This window comes from Elgaria multicarinata, chromosome 3 (genome assembly GCF_023053635.1).
Source record: "Elgaria multicarinata webbii isolate HBS135686 ecotype San Diego chromosome 3, rElgMul1.1.pri, whole genome shotgun sequence".
NCBI lineage: Eukaryota > Metazoa > Chordata > Lepidosauria > Squamata > Anguidae > Elgaria > Elgaria multicarinata.
In genome coordinates this window covers 113,444,539-113,460,107 of record NC_086173.1, presented here as the reverse complement: position 1 = coordinate 113,460,107, position 15,569 = coordinate 113,444,539, and the positions used below count along the sequence as shown (strand labels likewise).

General features: G+C 42.3%; 1 protein-coding gene across 1 annotated transcript in view; it reads right to left on the bottom strand.

Moving 5' to 3' along the window:
- CACNA2D3 (calcium voltage-gated channel auxiliary subunit alpha2delta 3) overlaps window positions 1-15,569 on the bottom strand; it is a 650,216-nt gene that overhangs the window by 359,349 nt on the left and 275,298 nt on the right. The window contains exon 5 of the mRNA XM_063121610.1: window positions 9,637-9,799. Coding sequence (XP_062977680.1) covers window positions 9,637-9,799 — 163 coding nt within the window. The remainder of the gene's footprint in view (window positions 1-9,636; window positions 9,800-15,569) is intronic.

The window sequence follows — 15,569 nt, the reverse complement described above, 5'->3', positions numbered from 1 at the left end:
CCTATGAAGAGAGACTGAAAGAACTGGGCATGTTTAGCCTGGAGAAGAGAAGATTGAGGGGAGACATGATAGCACTCTTCAAATACTTAAAAGGTTGTCACACAGAGGAGGGCCAGGATCTCTTCTCGATTCTCCCAGATTGCAGGACACGGAATAACGGGCTCAAGTTAAAGGAATCCAGATTCCGGCTGGACATCAGGAAAAACTTCCTGACTGTTAGAGCAGTGCGACAGTGGAATCAGCTACCTAGGGAGGTTGTGGGCTCTCCCACACTAGAGGCATTCAAGAGGCAGCTGGACAACCATCTGTCAGGGATGCTTTAGGGTGGATTCCTGCATTGAGCAGGGGGTTGGACTCGATGGCCTTGTAGGCCCCTTCCAACTCTGCTATTCTATGATTCTATGATTCTATGGCAGTGAACATAATGTGCCTCGGGATACACCAATCGAAGATTTTCACTGTCAACTTTAGAAGATGTTCTGATTTGGTGCCACCCTTCTTGTTCAGATACGATACCACTGTGGTGTTGTCTGTGGTTATCTGTATGAAGTGTCCTGTAATCTGGGATTCGAACGCAATGAGGGCTCTTTGAACTGCTCTCAGTTCGAGAAGATTTATGTGCTGTCTGGCTTCTTTTTTGGACCATACGCCCTGGACAGTTAGGGAGCTTAAATGTGCGCCCCAACCTGTCATTGAAGCATCCGTGGTCAATATCTTTGTTGGTTGTTGTTGACTGAAGGGGATTCCTTGTGTTAAATGGTCGGTTACCGTCCACCATATAAGAGAGTCCTTTACTGTCACCGGTGGGTACAGTAAGAGATTTTTTGAGTCTTTTTGAGGGTTGATATGTTTCAGGAGCCAGGATTGAAGTGGTCGCATTTTCAAGCGGGCATATTGAACCACTACAGTAGTGGAGACCATAAGGCCTAATAGTTGTTGTACTTTGAAAGCCGAAATGTGGGATTGACGTCGAAAAGTCTGAGCCAGATGGATGATGCGTGCGCACTAAGTGGCTGGTAAGAAGGCTCGAGCGGCTACGGAGTCAAGGTTCCCCCCAATGAACTGGATGACCTGTGAGGGGTTCAATTGGGATTTTTCATAGTTGATATAGAAGCCTAATTTACATAATAGACTGCAAGTAATTTGTATCGAATTTTGTAATTGTTGTTTTGTTGGTGCTACAATAAGCCAATCATCAAGATAGGGATAGACTTCTACTCCCTTGAGACGAAGGTGGGCACAGACTGTAGACATACATTTTGAAAAGACCCTCGGGGCCGTGGATAGGCCAAACGGGAGAGTTCTGTATTGGTAGATGTTATGGCCAATTATAAAACGTAAATATCTTCGGTATGTGCCCTCCATCACGATGTGGAAATACGCATCGCGAAGATCAATGGATGCAAACCATTACTCTTTAAATAATAGTGGGATAATAGAAGCCAAAGAAACCATTCTAAACTTTTTGGTTGTGATATATAAATTTAGAAAACATAAATCCAAAATAGGACGAAGTCCTCCGTCTCTTTTCAGTACGGTAAAGTACCTAGAATAGAAACCCTTTTGAAGTAGACTCCATGGAACAGGTTCGATGGCAAGATTGCTAAGGAGTATGTCGACCTCCTGGAGTAAGGGTATTGTAGGTTGTGTAACCTTTACATTACCAAGAAGAGGGAGGGTTTTAAATTCTATACGGTATCCTCTTTGAATTATAGAGAGGACCCATGTGTCAGTAGTGATAGTCTCCCATTGATGGTAATAGTGGGAGAGTCTATCATCAAAGAAAATGGTAGGATTATTTACAGGTGTAGGCAGAAAATCAAAGACGCCGTTTAAAACCTGCGTCGCTCCGTGGCTGAAAAGCTTGTTGTTGCTGTTGTGGCTGTAGACGAGGTTGAACCTGCTGGTATTGTTGTCTATTGGCATAATATGAGGAACGTGGTTGGGCCCAGCGTCGTTGGAATTGTTGCTGGGGTTGGTTGAACCCCATACAGTGAGCTGTTGTTTTCGCCTTTTGTACGGTATCGAGCGAGTTGTCGGTGTCGGCATTGAAAAGCCCGATGCCGTCGAATGGTAAGTCCTCTATTCTAGAGCGAGCCTCCTGAGAAAAGCCCGCCGAGCGGAGCCAGGCATGTCGACGGAGTGCTATGGTTCCTGTTAGGGTCTTTGCTATACAGTCAACCTGGTGTTTGGAGGTATATATTTGCTGACGAGACAGCTGCGATGCTTCGGAATGGAAGAGTCTAGCCAATTGCTTTTTATCTTCAGGTAAGTGCTCCATCAATTTTCCCATCTTGTCCCAGAGTAGCAATTGGTAACCAGACATTGCTGCTTGGTAATTTGTGATTTTTAAGCCTAAAGATGAGGAGGTATATAACCTGCGAGCAAGGAGGTCTAAACGATGTCCCTCTTTATCCACAGGTGAGGAATGCTGGTGCCTGCTTTTGCCCTGAGCGGCCTCGACGACGATGGAGTTCGGAGGCGGATGCTCAAACAGGAATTGGACATCTGTGTTCTGGACCTTGTACATCCCTTCCAACCTTTTGGAAGTTGGCGGGGCTGTCGAAGGTGACTTCCAAGACTGTTTAATAGTTTCCAACAAGGCCGGTAGCATTGGGATGGCCTCTGGTTTAGAGGTATCGGACGAGATGGAGTCGAAGACTGGATCCTGTATAGTGGATGCGGATTGTTCGACCTGTAGACCTAGCGCCTGAGCCATTCTAATAATTTGGTCAGAAAAATGGCCCAAGTCCTCTGATGGAGAGGTGCCCCCGTGTGGAGCGACCTCTATATCTGGGGACGCAATGGATGGTCGTGCTGACGACGAAGATGAAGAATCAGACTCATAGTCGTCGTGGGGTGACGATGGAGAATTCACTCTAGGAACTGGCATGTGAATGAGTGGTTCTGGTCGTTGTTGTTGCGACGCCTGCGTACTGGGAGGTAGCGTTGCGGGCAGTTGCATTAGTTGTGTGCTGGCATCGACCAGGCTAGATTGAGGGTTAGGCATTGTAGCTGAAGGTCTCGCTACGGGTTCAGCTTGTGGATGTCCCCCGTAATAAGGTAGTTGGGCGTAATAGGTTTGGAGAGAATATCCCCATTGTCCCTCATAAGGTCTTTGGTAATACATGTCTCGACCGAAGTATTGGTCTCTGTAAGCATTTCGATCCCATCTCTCACGGTGTGGTGAACGGGATCTGTCTCTCGATGGTGGTGGTCTGTCATAGTAGTAATGACCTCTCCCCAAGTGACCAGAAAGCATGGAATCTGGAGAGTCGTGTCTATAACGTCTGCCCTCAGGTTACGCCTGTCCAGGCAGTATGGGGGTTGGGGAGATATCTCTTATTTCCCCTTCAGACATTGATGTCAACCTCGGGCCATGTGCCGACTGTGGTCTTAGTGTCGGTATAGGCGACGATAGTAGCGGCGGCGGTGGTGGAGGTGGTAGAGGTTGTGCCGGTATCAGCATCGAAGCCGAAGTTTCGGCCGCCGAAGTTTGCGGCAAAGGATTATTCCTCGATGTCGATGGAGATTGTACAGCATCGACCATCGACATCGGTATGTTAGTCATCGGAGGAGAAGAAGACGGCCGAGTAGGGTTCGGCACACTCTTTTTAAGAGATTTTTTATTTCTCTTTTTCCTGCACTCCTCCAGTTTTGAGGCAGTATGCTTTGCCTTTTTAGCTTTCTTTGCTAATCGTTTGGCAATAGAAAGCATAACACTTCTCCCAGGCGTCACAGGTATCTCCGGCTGTTGTTGTGCCTGAGCCAATAAGGGAGATTTTGGGGGAAGCTTCGACAGGCTCCATAGTACTGGACGTCGACGTCAAGGGTTTTTCGACTGTTTGTAAGGCTTTTCTCCAAAGCAACGCTTTTAGCCTATCTGACCTGTGTCGTCGTGTTTGCTTGGAAAAGGCTTGGCAAAAATGACAGGTCTCGACAATGTGAGCTTCACCCAAGCACAAAACGCACAAAGAGTGTCTGTCTGAGGGGGGAAGTTTACTTCCACACTTCGTACACTTCCTGAACGGGGCCTTGAGGGCCATGCGCCCCTTCGGGCGTTTTCGCTTATCACGAAAAATAGGAAAGAAAAAATTGTAAAATAAGGAGGATAATAATAAAGTAGAAATACGAGAAGGATAGAAAGAAGAGAAGAAGAATAAAACGCCTCTTACAATTTTATTTCCTACAGAGAGTTTCCCAACGAGGTCACCACAATGGCGGTCGAAAGAGAACTGAGCTTCAGGGCGGGAACCCCTCAGCTTGCGCATGCGCACTCGGCGCATGGGGGAGGGGTTCCCGCCAAAAACGCCTCAGCTATAGAAGTGTTTTCCCGATCGAGACTCCACGCAGGCGCAGAGCCCTTTTTGTGTGATGCACAGAGACCACGAAAAAGAAGTATAGCTTCCAAATCACGTGAGGTACTGGTTCCTCTCTATTCGGCCCTGGTTAGGCCTCATCTAGAGTATTGCGTCCAGTTCTGGGCTCCACAATTCAAGAAGGACGCAGACAAGCTGGAGCGTGTTCAGAGGAGGGCAACCAGGATGATCAGGGGTCTGGAAACCAAGCCCTATGAAGAGAGACTGAAACAACTGGGCATGTTTAGCCTGGAGAAGAGAAGATTGAGGGGAGACATGATAGCACTCTTCAAATACTTAAAAGGTTGTCAGACAGGGGAGGGCCAGGATCTCTTCTCGATCCTCCCAGAGTGCAGGACACGGAATAACGGGCTCAAGTTAAAGGAATCCAGATTCCGGCTGGACATCAGGAAAAACTTCCTGACTGTTAGAGCAGTACGACAATGGAATCTGTTACCTAGGGAGGTTGTGGGCTCTCCCACACTAGAGGCATTCAAGAGGCAGCTGGACAACCATCTGTCAGGGATGCTTTAGGGTGGATTCCTGCATTGAGCAGGGGGTTGGACTTGATGGCCTTGTAGGACCCTTCCAACTCTGCTATTCTATGATTCTATGATTCTATAAACCAGACATCTTGAATACAAAATAAGTAACAAGTCAAAAAGTTTTGTACCCACATTAAGTGGTGTGTGTGTGTTTCATGCCTATTTTCTCTGTATTCCTTAGAACTCATATAACTCAAACTCCCTGGAGTCCTGGCAAATTTCATTAATAAGATTTCAGTCACTTTTCATCCTGCTCACTTCTCTGTGTTAAATCTCTAATTAGTCTATTACTAGCTTTAAAAGTTTATTTATTTATTTATTTATTTATTACATTTTTATACCGCCCAATAGCCGAAGCTCTCTGGGCGGTTCACAAAAATTAAAACCATGATAAAACAACCAACAGGTTAAAAGCACAAATACAAAATACAGTATAAAAAGCACAACCAGGATAAAACCACGCAGCAAAATTGATATAAGATTAAAATACAGAGTTAAAACAGTAAAATTTAAATTTAAGTTAAAATTAAGTGTTAAAATACTGAGTGAATAAAAAGTTATATTGCTGGTGACTGAGTCTGTCCTGTTTGGGACTGTTACAGCACTCTAGATGAATGGATTGTTCCATTAATAAGGAAGTAATAAGAAATAGGTTCCTTAATAATAAGATTTTCCTAATAAGGTCTGTTTGGTTCATTTGTCTGTTTTTTCACCATTTCTATGGACACCATTTACATATGATTTCATACCTAACTAGAAGCGACACAATTCACAGAATTAGCACAATGGGTATGGCTAATGAGGGGGGTAGAGGGTGACAATCTCGCAATTTTATAATCATGAGATCGTCACCTTCATCTACACAGCACACGGCGTTCCAGGGTGAAGAGAACGTCACGCCTGCCATTTTAGTTTTTGGGTTTAATCAGAAAAGAGCGCAGGAGTGCTCCTGCGCAAAAGGCAAGTTTTTTAAGGGAAAAAAACACCCCTCTTGCTCCCCCGACCCCACCCGATGGGCACAGAGCTCCTGAGCAGCTCCGTGCCCCGTCTCTGGGTCCCAGGTCCTCGTGGTTACTCACGAGGACCCGGGACATAACAGCAATGGCAGGCCACACGTTCCATGGTCTCGGGATCATCCCGAGACCACGGAAAAATCGGGAAAACCAGGTAGGGCGATGTCCTGGGGCAAGGGAGGAATCATCCCTCCCTGCTCTCAGGATGCCCTGTGTGTCATGTGGACACACAGGGATGATCCTGGGGCGATCCCCGGGATAAGCCCTCATCTAGCCATGCCCAATGTATGCCAATGGAAGCTTATCTTCCAATGCAAATAGCAGGTGCAGGGTAGGAAGATCTACATAAGGTTTGGAGTTGGGGGTATGGCAAAGGGCCGATGTCCCCTATCCAAATTTGGCCAAGACCCCGTGCCTGCTGTTTTCTTTTTAAAAAATCCATATACATAATTGCTAGTTGAATGAATTCAGTCTGTAATAACCTTCCTGTAATAAACACAGCCTGGCTTAGTATGTTCATTTTTGTGAACTGCCCAGAGAGCTTCGGCTATTGGGCGGTATAAAAATGTAATAAATAAATAAATAAATAAATTTATGTAAACATAGTCCAATTTTGGTCTTTCCCAGCATTTCCACTTCCAGTAAGGGCTTGCTCTCTCTTCGCTGTCAGCTTTTCAATTCCCGCTGTAATTCCTGCTTCCATTCCCTGGAAGCCAAAGCAATCCACTATGTAGCCTCCTCACTTCTCATTCCTCTCTTTCTCCCTGGTGTCTCTGGAACAGCCTAGGATGGTTAACCATTAAGTCCCCATTTTTAATATCTCCTCAGTTGCACTCCATTTCTGGAAAAGGTCTGATCTTGTCTCTGTTTTTCTCCTGAGAACTTTATGAGGGCATTCGACTACCATGGCTAAACAATCCAAAGTTATGCAGGCTGTGCTTCTGTATCTTCAGAACAAGTTCTAGTTTCCTGGCCAGCTCTACAAGACAGCAAAACAGAGCTAAGACTGAGGTGGGATATCCCCCCCCCCCACACACACACAGAGCCTAGCACATTTGAGCTAAATTCTCACCCACCCATTCCCATCATTTCTGTTTTAGAAGGGCTGATTCCCAGAACATAGAGAAGTAGTGTGCTGACATGTATAGAGACAAGTTTTCTGAACAACATGGTAACATGTGTTTGGGTTTATGTGTTTATTCTATAAATTTATGTACAAAACATCCATTTACAATTTCTAAATACTGGCAACTGTGGAGCATGGAAGGTTCAGCCTTGTGGGAACCAACTATACAAACTCTGTATGGAAAAGTAGAAGAAAACATGAGATATTAATGAAATTGCACAACCTGCTCTGAGGAAACAACAAGCCATAAAATCACCATATAGCCAAGGACATCACTAAGGGCTTGCTTAGTCATTACATTTGAGAGAATAACTACTTCTCAGGCCTCTTTCTCTTTCTCTCAACATGGAGAGCAATTAATAAATGAACAGGAATGAACTCAGTTATTTGAACTCCTTATCTCCCTAAGCACCTGATCTGTCCTCAGAATGCAGGATGAGGCAGGGATGAGGGAAATTAACCTGGTGTCTATGGAAATAACTATGTTCCATTAAATATAGTACAAATCATCAGTTCCTTTCTTACTTTGTCCCCACCGGGAGAGGGACCTACATACAGCCAAGGCTCATACTTGGTCAAGAGTTCTCCCCAGAAAGCAATGACTGAATAGGCCCTCAGGATTAATCTCACTGTTCTTGTGATGATAAATGAAGTATGAATTGTAAATGTGCTATAGAAATAAAATGTTAAACTTTTGTTCCAAAGCTGGTTTTCTTTCCCGATTAGCAGATAGATGGCTTGAAGAAAAACAAAACAAAAAAGATTGTAGCTATTTTTGCAGATTTATATAGCTGGCGAAAAGAGTCATTGCTGTATTTGAGAGGACAACAACAGGAAAACAGTCCATTTTAAATGTCATGGACACATAACTTGTCACTTTATACGGTGTGAATGAGTATAATTTGTTGTAATATAATTACTGGAAATTAGTCAAGATTTCTCAATTTCTTTCTTCACATGATTGAATTTCCCGTCTTACATTTTGCATGATCGGTATGTTTTGATATAAAAACTGATAGCACAGTTTCAAATTTTCAGCAACATATTGTTTGTTTTATATTTGTCAGTCAAGTTGAAGTAAAACATATCCCCCGCTGACAGGAATGCCTGAAAATATTCATGGACTTTACCATCTATCAAGGAAAAATACTCCATAATTCTGGCAACACAGATAAAATCTTTTCCTGCATTCTCTAAAAGCTCACTGCAATACAAAGGGATTTATTGGGGGGAAAGGTGATAGAAATAATAATAATAAAAAACCACATACACCAAAAGTGTAGTACTCATCAGGGAGTTATTTCTGAGGTAATAGGGCAACTCCCAGAACTTGCTGCATAAAACAGAACACTGATTTTTTTCTCCATGTGGATCAGGATTGAGAGAAGTGTGCTTTTCTCACGGACATATTTTAAAAATTATTACTGTATTTTGATTTTTACAGGTGTTATATTTTAATACATTGCTTCTCAGATGCTTATTTGGGTTTTGGTTATCACAATGATAAGCATTTAAGATTAGCTATGACAAACTACTTTCTTGGATAAAGAAGAAGCTATGCATATGCAAGTTACAGACATAATTCAGATAAAATTAAATAATGTAAAGCACCATTGATTTTTATTTTTAAAAAGACTTTGCAGGACAGAGGGAAAATACTGACATATTTATCCCCATTCACAGATAGCAAATTGGGTGGGTGGGTCAGGTATCTATTGTGTGTGAAAAAGGGCATAGCTGCTTTACCACAGTGGCAGAATGAGACAAGATTTGGGGAGGGAGGGAAGAAGGAACATTTTTGTTTTAATATTAATATTAAGTGTTGGATTTTAACATTTTTTATTAACTACCTTGGAAGCTTCAGCTGAAAAACATGACAGAAATCCTTTAACAAATAAATATTTATTTAAGCCTATAAATATTAGTTTATTTTAAGAGTGAGAGAAGCCCTGTTCAGGCTCACAAGTAGGGCTAAAATGTGTAGGGGGGTGTAAACCCCACTGCCACATACCCACATATCCAATAGCCAGTGAGACTTTTGCATCTTGCGCATGAAAGTCTGAAGAGGGATTTAAGCATGGATGTGTCTACAGGGTCCCCACAATCGGATGTTCCAGCTCTGGAAGAAATCAGCACTGTCACATAGCAGTAAGGACTTCATATTAAGGATTGCATGTGCTTGTGCCATGGCCCATGGCATCACACATAAATTCCAAATAAAGATTTAACATTAAAGTATGAAATCTCACACAAAGCATTTATGGAAATGTTTTTCCCCTCATAAGGGAACAGTAAGACAACATGTGTATGTTTTTGTTGTTATTGTTTTACCTCATCTTGATTTTTAAAAATAGTACAGACATTAGAAGCCAGATAAAATTGTTTGGGTACCAGTTTTATCTCACACCACAGCCAGTTCACCATTATCTGAAACTGGTGTGGACAACTTGTGGCCCTCCAACTCACTACAACTCCCATTAGCGCTAGCTAGCATAGGCAGTTGTGAGGGATGACAGGAGCTGTAGGCCAAAACAAGTTGCCCACCCCGATCCAAAACAAGTACGTTCTTCACGTTGTAAAATGCTTCCACTTACCTTTGTTGTACATGTTGGTTGGCACTTGGACATCACTCAAAGTGACATTCACAGGCAGGTTATTAAAATGGTCATTTGGTTCCAGGATGAATTCCTTTCCCAGTTCTACGAAGTTCCCATCCTCATCTCGTTCATTAATAAGGACAGCATTGAAATATTCATACTGAAACAGAAATCCAGTAATTACATTATCTAAACAGCTCTCTTAAATATTTAAACATATCTATGCACTGGTTTAGTATTCAATATATTCTAGTTATACACAGTTTTATAAGACTGTCAGAAAAGCCCTGCTGGATAAGACCAAGGAGAGCCATATCGGATCAGACTAAGGATCGATCTAGTTGAGACTAAGGGTCTATCTCATTGAGATTTTGTTCACACAGAGGCCAATCCACAAGTTGGAAACCCACAAATAACATTTCAGTTGAACAGCACTCCCATTTCCTGCAAAGGCCAACCAGATGGCTCTGGGAACCCCACAAAATGCACAGGAAGGCAATAGCCTCCATTGTTGTTCCCCAGAAGATAATATTTAGAAGCATACTGCTTCTAGACCTGTACATAGAGGCTGCATATAGCTTTCAAATTCTGATAAGGAGGGCCAGTCCTACCATTACATAGACTGAGGTGGTTGCCTCAGGCAGAAGATTCTGGGAGGAGGCAGGAAGGCGTTAGAGGAGAGAAATTACACCAAAACAAATCATGCAGCCCGCCTTCTGGCCCCTAAATTAGTCTGCTGCTTTCAGGTCTGCTGGAGGATACTGTCCCGTTGCCAGTATAAAAGAAAAGTTCAACTAATAGTCCAGTCAGTTTTTGTACATGGAACAAGAGGGGGTTCCTGTTGTCCTTCACCTCTGGTGGAAAAATGTTTCGAGCTAGCCCTGTTGATAAATTTATCCTTCTTTAAAGCTTTCACCTCATTCCAACCTTAATGGATACATAAACATTTCCATTACCTCACATATTCACTGTGAAACTCAAACATTTGTAAAATCTATGTCCAAGTCATGTGTTTCAAAATTAGATCAAACAAATGCTTATTCTGGACCAATAACATCAAGTTGTGAAATAGTTCTGTGAACCCAAAACTTACTGCTCAACCCACAATTGGAAAGCTTTTTGATAGCACCAGTTTAATTTTCATTAGTGGTGAAGCTCATTCAATCTGTTCAGCATCAGCACAACATAGCTATCCACTTAGTGTTAAGGGAATTAACCTCATTTAATACAAATGAAGGTTAATTCTTAACCTTAATTCAACAGTTCTTGAAGTCTACAGATTTACTCACTTAATAATGACCACTTCAGTTAGTTCATTATTAGTACCACAACTGTAAATTAGCTGCATTCACGGTGTAATTAACAACAAAAGCATATAAACCCAGTTATGACACCTCAACAAGGATATTGTAGAAGGTACAGAAAAGAAGAACCAAAATCATCATGGGCAAATCTCCTATAAGGAATGATTACCATGTTTGGGGCTTTTTAGTCTCTCTCTCTCTCTCTCTCTCTCTCTCTCTCTCTCATAATACTACAATTCAGGAACATCCAAGAAGATGAAGTGCTCCTTCACAAAATACATTATCTATGGAATCTGTTACCACAAGTTGTGATGATGGTGACAGCCATCAATTTAGGGTATTGGACAACTCGTGAAAGAGAAGGCTATCAACGGCTACTAGTCACGATAGATATATGCTACCTCCAGAATCAGGCAGCATGCTTCTGAATACCAGTTGCTAGACAACAACTGTGGAAAATGGGGCAATTGCCCTCATGTCCTGCTCTTGGGCTTCCCATCAACATCTGTTTGGCCACTACGAGGGCTGGCGCTACCATTAGGCCAACTAGGCAGCCGCCTAGGGTGCAGACCTCAGAGTGGTGCAGTACTGCACTTTAAGGATCACTGTTTTATGAAAAAAAACGGTTTAAGCTGTTTTAAGAAAAAACGTAAGTTCAAGTTTTGTGCTTTTTATTTTTTCTACAAAACATCTGTTCTTAAAAATGGAAGTTGACAATTTTTGGGGTGTGTGTGTGTGCTTGCCTTGCCTAGGGCGCAAAATAGTCTAGCACTGGCCACTACATGAAACAGGATGCTAGACTAGATAGGCCTTTGCCCTGGTTTAGCAAGGCTCTGCTTGTGACATTTCAAGGAGAAAGATTTACAGATTTCTGGGCAGGCTTTTGCCTTTCTTCAGACATTAAATAAAAGATAAGCAAAAGCAATTTAGATAAAATTATTGATTATTTTTGTGTGTGACCTAGGTCAAATGGGATTCTATCAGACAAGCTAAATCCACCTTTTAATCTTGCAGATATTCTTAACTCATGGATAATTGGGAGTTGCAAAAACTATAATAAAAGAAGTCAAGATAATATAATGTCAGAAGATATGTTATGTGTTGTTGTTGCTGCTGCTACTGTAATATTGTATTCATTTTGAATTGTATTCAACCATTATTAATCATCCACCTGCAGTATTACAGAGTATTTACTTGAGTTACTTGCATAAGAAGGATCCAAATAAACGTTTCATGCAACAGAAATGGAATATTTCCCTAGTATGGTTACAACTGTCCCTATTGACATGGGCAGGACCTCACACAGAAATTCATCACAGGTCGCAGTTAAAGATTGTGATGACAACTACCCTGTCCACAAAATGTATGATTTAGAAAGCTGCATTATACTGAATCACACCATTGGTCCATCTAGCTTAGTATTGTGTATACCAGAGGTGGGCAACTTCTGGGGATACAGGGGCCAATTCCCCCCCCCTCCAGAGCCCACTGGGGAGTGCACCAATGCCCCCTGCCACTGTCACATTGACATGCCTGCTATTTTGCCCACACACCTGGTTTTACAGCAAAATTGCTGGGCTTTTTGCTGCCATCATGACAGCAAACACAGCAGCAGTGAGAGATGGAGGCCACAATAAAAGACCAGAGTGCTGCATCCCACATATTGGCCACCCCCGGCCTGAACTAAGTTCTAGCTGTTCTCAGGGTTTCAGGGAGAAGACTTTCTCAGCCAAACCTTGTTGTTGTGAGGATAAAATAGAGAGGAGGAGGATTATGTATGCGGCCTTGGGTTCCTTGGAGGAAGAAAAGTGGGATATAAATGTAATAAAGAAATAAATTATAAATTTGGGTCCTCCTGTGTGCAAAACATGTGCTTTACCCCCCATATATGTTTCTACAACTTCCCTGAGCAACTTGTTTCATTATATCTGCTATATAATGCTATATATAATGCTATATAATGCTATATAATATAATATATCTGCTGCTAAGATCATCTTCTTGGCTCGCCGCTCTGACCATGTTACTCCACTTCTGAAATCTCTTCATTGGCTTCCAATTCACTTCAGAATCCAATATAAACTTCTCCTGTTGACCTTCAAAGCTTTTCACTATCTAGCTCCTTCCTATCTCTCCTCTCTCATCTCACACTATTGCCCCGCTCATGCTCTTCGCTCCTCTGATGCCATGTTTCTCGTCTGCCCAAGGGTCTCTACTTCCCTTGCCCGGCTTCGTCCATTTTCTTCTGCTGCCCCTTACGCCTGGAACGCTCTTCCAGAACATTTGAGAACTACAAGTTCAACCGCAGCTTTTAAAGCTCAGCTAAAAACTTTTCTTTTTCCTAAAGCTTTTAAAACTTGATTTTGTTCTGACTTTATACTGTTAGTTTTACCCTACCCAGTGCCTGTTTACCCTACCCTGTGCCTGTTTGCATTCTCTTCCCCTCCTTATTGTTTTATTATGGTTTTATTAGAATGTAAGCCTATGCGGCAGGGTCTTGCTATTTACTGTTTTACTCTGTACAGCACCATGTACATTGATGGTGCTATATATATAAATAAATAAATAAATAAATAAATAAATAATAATATCCTCTGCATTCAGGTTCTCTTGCAGGTGACATGGCCATCTTGCAAGTGACATGGTAAGCAAGTAGCAACTGGACATACACACACACATGCACACATGCACACACACACACACACACAGAGAGAGAGAGAGAGAGAGAGAGAGAGAGTTCTAAGTAGTGGCTCTCTGTCCCCGGAATGCTCTCCTTAGGGAAGCTCAACTGGCTCAATATTGATATCATTTTGGCAAAGACCAGGATTTTTAGAAGTTTTTGACATATATTAGCCCTTTGAAAAGCTATAATGGATTTTTTAAAAAAGCCTCCTGGAGTTTTCAAACTGTTATTTCTTGTATCATTCTACTGCAAGAATGCAGAATCTCCAGCCAATTTTGGCCTGCCAGCCTAGCCTATCCAGCCTGGGGGACCTCAGGTGAGGTGCCACCCCCTCTGTAAAGCCACTTTCCATCTGTGAAGCCCCAGCCCCACAGAGGCTACTGAAAGCTTGGGAAGGAAGCAGGGAATCCCTGCTGTTATCTACAATCCGGAAAAGAGGAGTGAGGGTAAGAATACTTCTAGCTGAGTACAGCACTTTGGATATAGCATGTCAAGCAGCATTATCTGCCCTATCATCAGGAAATCCCAGGGACTTCTCAAGGAGTGCTAGTACCGGTTTAATTTATCACTGTGCTCATGCATGCATGTTTGTTTGCTTTCTCCTTGCTATAGAGAGCAGCCCTTTGCATCTGAACCATATTTTGCTGTTTAGAGTACAAGTTCCAGGGGTGACGTCTTCATAATATTACTTGCACTCGATTTGGCATTTGTCCATTAGTAATCTTTTCCCAAGTACAGCTTTCCTTCTCCTTGTGTACTCATTTTATTATCATCTTATCTTGAAAGATAACAGAGCTCTCTGTGGGCTGATATAAATATTCAGATTTGGAGGTGGTAGAAGAGCCCCCACCAACCTTCTAGGCCAGCCTTCCTTCTGAGATAGCAGGCATATTGACACGTTAAGTGCGATTTTCAGATAAGGGCACATTCAGATAAGCAACTCCCTACATGAAGCGGTGTTGATGTCACACAGAGGATTGTATCACCTCACTGACCTTCATCCTTCTCTTTTCTCCTTTTCTCTCATACATATGTGCACACATGCAGTCACACTTCTGACTACACACACATACACATTTTATTTATTTAATGAATTTATTTACAATATTTATATACTGCTCCCTATCTGAGTATTTCGGAGCAGTGAAAAAATGGGATAAAATAATAAAAACAGAATAAAAACATCATTAAAAATACATTTTAAAAGAACAGGTACAGATTGAACCATGGCCAGTCGTTCCAAGAAAGCTTTTTGGATGTTCACCCATATACACACAGTCAGACATGGGTGACTGCTAATCTGTCATCCTCTTACAATCTTTCTCTCTCTCCCTCTCAATCACGCAGTATGGAGATGGCAGAACATGTAAGTGCTAAGGGAAAGGGCTTTTATAGACATCCCTTATTTTACTAGACTAGTGCATGGGCTAATAATGGGTCTTTTGAGGGGTTTAGGGGGGCAGTTTGCCCCATTATTATTTTCTTGGCAAGGGTCTAACCAGCATCAACCAGCATCCTCAGCCAGGCAACAGACTGAGCTCACTTATATGAAAATATTGGAAAGGGTAGGATCCCAGTGGAAAGGTTAAGGAAAGCTTTGCATTTAGACAGAAGTCTTGTTGGTACAGCATTTTCTGTTGTGAACATCTGCAATTGATTTCTAGGGGAAAATTGTGTGAGACAGCCAAAAGGTGGTAGAGGGGGGGGGAATTAAAACTGGATATATATATAAAAAGGAAAGCAAATCCATCTGGCACTCTGACACCACATTTGAGATAATACCCCAAGGAAAAGTGCTAAAGCCTTATTTGCTGACAACACAGATACTCAAACCATAAGTTCTAAGAGAAAATGACTTCAATTTAATTTTGTCAATACAGGTCAACCTATAATACAACCTTAACAAGAGAAAGCACAGTATGTCATGCCCAAATCATATTAGC